Raw genomic sequence first — 5,691 nt, forward strand, 5'->3', positions numbered from 1 at the left:
CTTGACCTTTCTTTGTTTGTTTCTTGCTGTTTTCAGAGTCTTAAAGCAAGAAAGAGTTTAATGGACTTGCCTGCAGGACAGCAGGCTCCCCAGAAGACAGTGCTGTGCTAAAGCCATTTACTCTAGGGGGAGAAGCCAGTGTCAGTGAGGGAAAGGAATAAAGCAGGGGAGGGAAAAGTCACTGGTTTAGAGTGACCTCCCAAAACACAGGGTTATTAGTAATCTCTCAAATACAGGGGACTGCAGAAACACAGACACCCTCACACACTCGGCTATATACACATTCACACGTATCGGCTGAGCTATGCACCTATCTGCTACAGATAACACAGATGTTAAGACGTCTGACATGTAAATGTGCTATCCGTCTGGTAATACACTCAGAGAAATGCTCATGGATATGGAAATAAAAACGCACAAACAAATATGCATCCCTACTTAGGAATACTTACACAGCAGGGCCCAGATTGGAAGGTAAACCAAGGACTCACTTTTGTTGGTTTCACTGAGTGGCTGGAACACTCACTCAGTACGTGGGTTGGAGTGGCAAGGTAACCAATTTCTGTCAGTCCAATATGCTGGTAGCATCCCACAGAGCTACAGCCCTTAGGTAAATACATGCACTCGAAAGTGATTATGAGAGGCAAAATGAGAGAGAAATCTACCACCAACTACTGAAGAGAGGGGAGGGGTGAGCACTTCATCCCCATCCAACACACACCTGCACAGCCAGTCTCTCCATTAAAAAAGGAGTCCCAAGCCCCAGGCAATGTACTGCAACACAGCAAACACACCAGGTCACCTGCCTCTTACCATTTGCTATAAAGAACTTGTCTTCTATGTAGATGTCAAAAGGGAAGAACAGAGGCGGGGGTGGGGGAAGGGAGGTGATGAGAGTTGGGCAAAAAATTGGTGGTCAAGTATTTTCTCTAGGGCTTACTTTATGAATTTTAGCCAAAGTATTATGCATTTGACTTAACATTTTGATAATGCAAAGGATTGGTGAACTATATAGCTTTAAAACCCTCTCTGAGAATGCATACAGAACTTTTTAACATTCAGTTCATGGACTATAAAAACTGTCCTATCTTCAAAAGTACACATTTAAAAACAAATTGTCTACCAGTTAAAACATCACCAGGGAAGAGGGCAATCTCAGACATAGACTCCTCACTAAGTTCTTTAACACTCAATGCTCTAATTTTAATCATGTAGGTTGAAAATTATAAAAAAAATCTATAAACATTTAAGGCAAATGAAATCCTGTCTCCTATAATATGAACGTATGTTCTACTAGCCTTAGGGCAAAGTTTACCCCCTTTTAAAAAGAATAGCCTACCAGTTCCAAGAATGGAAATAAAAATGCATTGTGTTCAATTGTGGGATGCAGCTTTCTGAAACCTTAAATCTTTTAAATGTCATTTACATTGTTCCCACTGCAACAGTAACTCAAGCTATAAAGAGGTTGAAAGTGCAAAGGCTTTACAAAGATCCTGCATTTTATTTTGTTATTCTTTCAAAAAGAACTCAATACAAAGTCAATGTAAAAAAATCAATACTCAATTTAAAATAGAAACAGTAATTTCTGAACGTCTGACATTCTCCTATGCAAAGACTGGGAGAAAGAGGAAGGGGGAGAGAGAAAATAAATTCTTTAATTTAAACTTTTCTTCACCCTGCTGGGAATGCACATGTCACAGCAAATGAATCCAGCTTAACCCCTTCTGGACTGGTCATTTAAGATAGGGTTGGAAGAACAGTATTTTAGAATGGTGATGAACAGTGTCATTATTAACTATATGTCTATACACTTATGGCACTTGGAACTGCTCTGTATCCGTGACATAGCAACCTCTGACACAGCCCGTCTCACACTTGCCATCCCTTACCCCATCTCCCAAAATATTTCCTGAGAAAGACATTATAAGGAACTTCCAGTTTGAAGGGAACTAACAGCAAAAACTAAGAACAAAACACCCTAGTTCCATGGTATGTGTTTTTTATAAACAGAACCACATAGTTGAAGAGTACATCTTGGGTCCCTGCCACACCTATGGGCTCCCCCTTCCTTCTCCTCCAGCATGTCTTTTCAAGCTGAAGGCTGGTGATTGAAGAATGTTGTTTACTTTTTCAGGTACAGGTGTATTACAAAGATCCAAAGCCAATTTTGATTTTTACAATGACACAAAATACTGTACCACTTGTGGAGTGCATGAAGCCGTAAGGGAGTAAGGGGGTGTGCACACATACAAAGAGCATTTGACAGTGTCATCCTGTACTACAGCAAGGTGGCTGATTACCCGAAATACTGGGAAAAGCAAGAGTGAACACTTTTAAAAGGTTTGTTGTAGATACAGGAAGGCAAATGGAGGCAAAGGCAGCCCAGTGCAAGAGGTCCGGATGGGGATCCTGAAGGAGCTCCCCTGCAGCAGGGCTCTGCCAGGATGGCTCTTCTGCCCACAACCCAGAGTCTGCTCCCCCAGGGCCAGGGGAAAGCCCACTGAAATCAGCTGTTTAACAGACAGACCACAGGTGAATTTTTCTGGACAAGAAGATGGGCTCCCTATTCTCCTTTCCCCAAACTCTGTAGAGTGTCCATTTTCCTTCTCCCCACTTTATCAGCAACTAAGAGTGGGAGCAAAACCAGCCCCCTTCCTGGTCCTAAGTGGCAGAGGCGATGAGTTGCACAGTGACTGTGGTCAGAAAACACAGGGACTGGAGAGCAGCAGTTGCCAGCATGGTTGGAATGGTTTGGTCTCCCTTGGCAGGGCAGCTTGCTATAATCTTGGGGAGAACTTACCTCCCCAGGAAATTAAGTGGCTCCAAGTTGCACCTGCCAATCCCAGAGTCACAGTGTTAGTCTCCCCTGGTTGGTGTAGAGCAGTGGGGAGGAAAACTGGGCAGTGTGGGGCTCTTGCTGCAGCCTAAAGGGGGCATTTCCACTGCCTGCTCTCCCTGTGCTTTACCTGCTGGGCACCCCACACTTCAATATGGAAATAATGCTGGGACGGACTTGAGCCTTCACAAAGAGCTGGAGGGCACACATGGAAAGCCAGGGCTGCCAGCCAGGTGGGGGCAGGACGGCATGGACGCCAGGTGGGCAGCTGCAGGGCTGGGAAAGGACTACCTGCTTCAAGCCAGTAGAGGGGTGGGATCAGAAACAGGGCGTGTAGGTTTTCTCTTTGGGAAAAAAAACAAAATCAAACCACTTAATAGCTGTAAATGACAGTGCATTTTTGTTGTGATCTTTCTCTGAAGAACCTAAGGCAACAACAAAGAACAAAGACGAAGGCAGGTATCTCCTGAACTGCCTACGACTTTCGTGGGTGATGGACATTAACATACACGAATACATATGTGGACGTGTCGTGACTGGTTTCCTGAAACAGAATAAAGATGTGTCCCCTGGAAGTCTACAAGTGGGCTGACCAGAAGCAACGGGGGACGTGGTACTGGGCGAAAGGCAGGAACTAGTTGTTGTAAGGCGAGGCTCCCAAGAAGCACCAGCTCCACTTTGGTTTACAGCTGTAACAGAAGCTCCAGGGAACGGCTTCTTGAGAAGTCTCATTGACAAAAGTCAGATGTCATCAGTCACTTTTTTTCAGGGTGTACAACCCCTGCTTCCTTCCAAATAAAGTGCAGATGGTCAAAGGATACTGGTCAATCATCTGCCAGTTTCAGTCAGCAATGAAGAAGAATTTCAAAAAAAAGACACCCCTCTGGCATAGATATATATCTCTCTATATATTTTTCTTCTTTTTTTTTTAATAAAGCCACAAATATAGAACTTTTAAACTGATGTCTCAGACTGTAAGCGAAGGACAAACTTGTGAGATTTGGGGTCTATGAACTCTTCAGTGAGTATGATGAATGGAATTTTCTTCACATTGACTACGAGGCTGAAGTCCAAGCACTTAAGGACGAACACAATTCCATCCCGTAATCCATTAGTCACAGCCTCGTCACTGACAAGCCTCCACTGTGTAGAGAGCCAGCGGTCCTTGTCATACTGCAGGGTGGGGCCCGCACTGAGGTACCGTTCTAGGAAGGCCTGGAAGCAGAGGAGAAAGGCCATTAGGGAAGTAACAGCCCGTTTTAAGGGCAGTCCTGGCTAGGCGGCTAACCACTCTAACACCTCTAAAGAACGTTTTCCAAATAAACCAGCTTAGATTAGAGCCCAGCTCATCACACTGAATTCCCATCAGACCCTCACAACTGAGTCATTACTGGGGAGGGAAGACTTCTTGGACTTCTTCACTCCCCTTTACCTACTACCCACCAAGGGCAAGCATAGCGGTACCTACGGAGGGGAGGGAAAATGGGGTGGCTGGGGTCAGTGTCTGGCTGGAAGCCGTTATGGCTGCATCACTCCATTCTTACGGTATGGCCCTACTGGACGTGTTTCTCCATGTCTTCCTCCTTCTGAACCAAAAGTTTCTCAGGGCCAGGGCCATGTCGGGCCCAAAGGAGCTGTCAGGAAATACGAGCTGAATATACTTGCATGAACAAGAATGCACGATCTACCACTTATTGGCAGTGATTCTGCACAAGTCATTTACACTCTCTATTAGTGGACGCAGTGACACTACCTGAGTCACAGGGCTGCCATGAGGATGAAAGTGTTAGCTCTCAAAAAGCACTCATAGCAATGCCCGGCATGGTAAGCAAGCAATGGTTATTCCATGTTGGGCTAAGTGTGCACACAGCCAGTCCAGGAGATGCCCAGGCCTGATGCCCTCTTCCCTCTCCTGAGTTCTCTGCTCCAGTGGCACCTGGCTCGATAGAGTTCTGATACATGTGCTGTTCCTCCAGCTAAACACTGTCATTCAGCTCATTCTTCCCTGCCCTTCAAATCTTCTTAAGCCTCCTCTCTTGAACCTCTCAGGCATATTAACATGTGCTCCTCCAGGTTCCTGTGATCACTGACTCTCGTGTGACCCTTTACTTTCAAAGTGACTGCTGACTTGCGTGTCTGCTCCCCACACTACACTTCACTCTCTTGAAGGGCAGGAAGTATGTTTGTTTTTTTTTTAATTTGAATTTCTAATGTGCGTAGCACATACTAGGAGTTCAACAGCATGTGAATTAAATCAAATAAATACACTGATTTAGCCATGAGGGGAAGGAAGAATGAAATGAGCCAGTAATACAGATAGAAACATACTAGAGTATATCAATCAGGTCCCAGAGTCAAGAACAGATTTTGTTTTGTTGAGACAGTCTCCCTCTGTTGTGCAGGTAGAGGTGGCAGAATCTCAGCTCACTGCAAGCTCCGTCTCCAGGTTCAAGTGATTCTCTTGCCTCAGCCTCCTAAGTAGCTGGGTTTACAGGCACATGTCATGACACCTGGCTAATTTTTGTATTTTTAGTAGAGATGGGGTTTCACCATGTTGGCCAGGGTGGTCTTGAACTTCTGACCACTAGTGACCTGCCTGTCTTGGCCTCCCAAAGTGTTGGGATTACAGGCGTGAGCCACCGAGCCCGGCCAAGAACGGTTTTTAACTAGTATCCTCTTTTTATTTTTGAGGCAGAGTTTCGCTCTTGTTATCCAGGCTGGAGTGCAATGGCATGATCTCAGCTCCCTGCAGCCTCCACCTCCCATTTCAAGTGATTCTCCTGCCTCAGCCTCCTGAGTAGCTGGGATTACAGGCATGCACCACCATGCCTGGTTAATTTTTTTTGTATTTTTAG

General features: G+C 45.2%; 1 protein-coding gene across 1 annotated transcript in view; it reads right to left on the reverse strand.

Moving 5' to 3' along the window:
• Positions 1–1,481: 1,481 nt before the first annotated feature.
• The window catches only part of VANGL1 (VANGL planar cell polarity protein 1), a 52,150-nt gene continuing 47,940 nt past the window's right edge, over positions 1,482–5,691 (reverse strand). Inside the window, exon 8 of the mRNA XM_011933094.1 lies at positions 1,482–4,051. Within this exon, the coding sequence (XP_011788484.1) occupies positions 3,791–4,051 (261 nt within the window). The 3' untranslated portion in view covers positions 1,482–3,790. The remainder of the gene's footprint in view (positions 4,052–5,691) is intronic.

This window comes from Colobus angolensis, unplaced genomic scaffold (genome assembly GCF_000951035.1).
Source record: "Colobus angolensis palliatus isolate OR3802 unplaced genomic scaffold, Cang.pa_1.0 Scaffold124, whole genome shotgun sequence".
NCBI lineage: Eukaryota > Metazoa > Chordata > Mammalia > Primates > Cercopithecidae > Colobus > Colobus angolensis.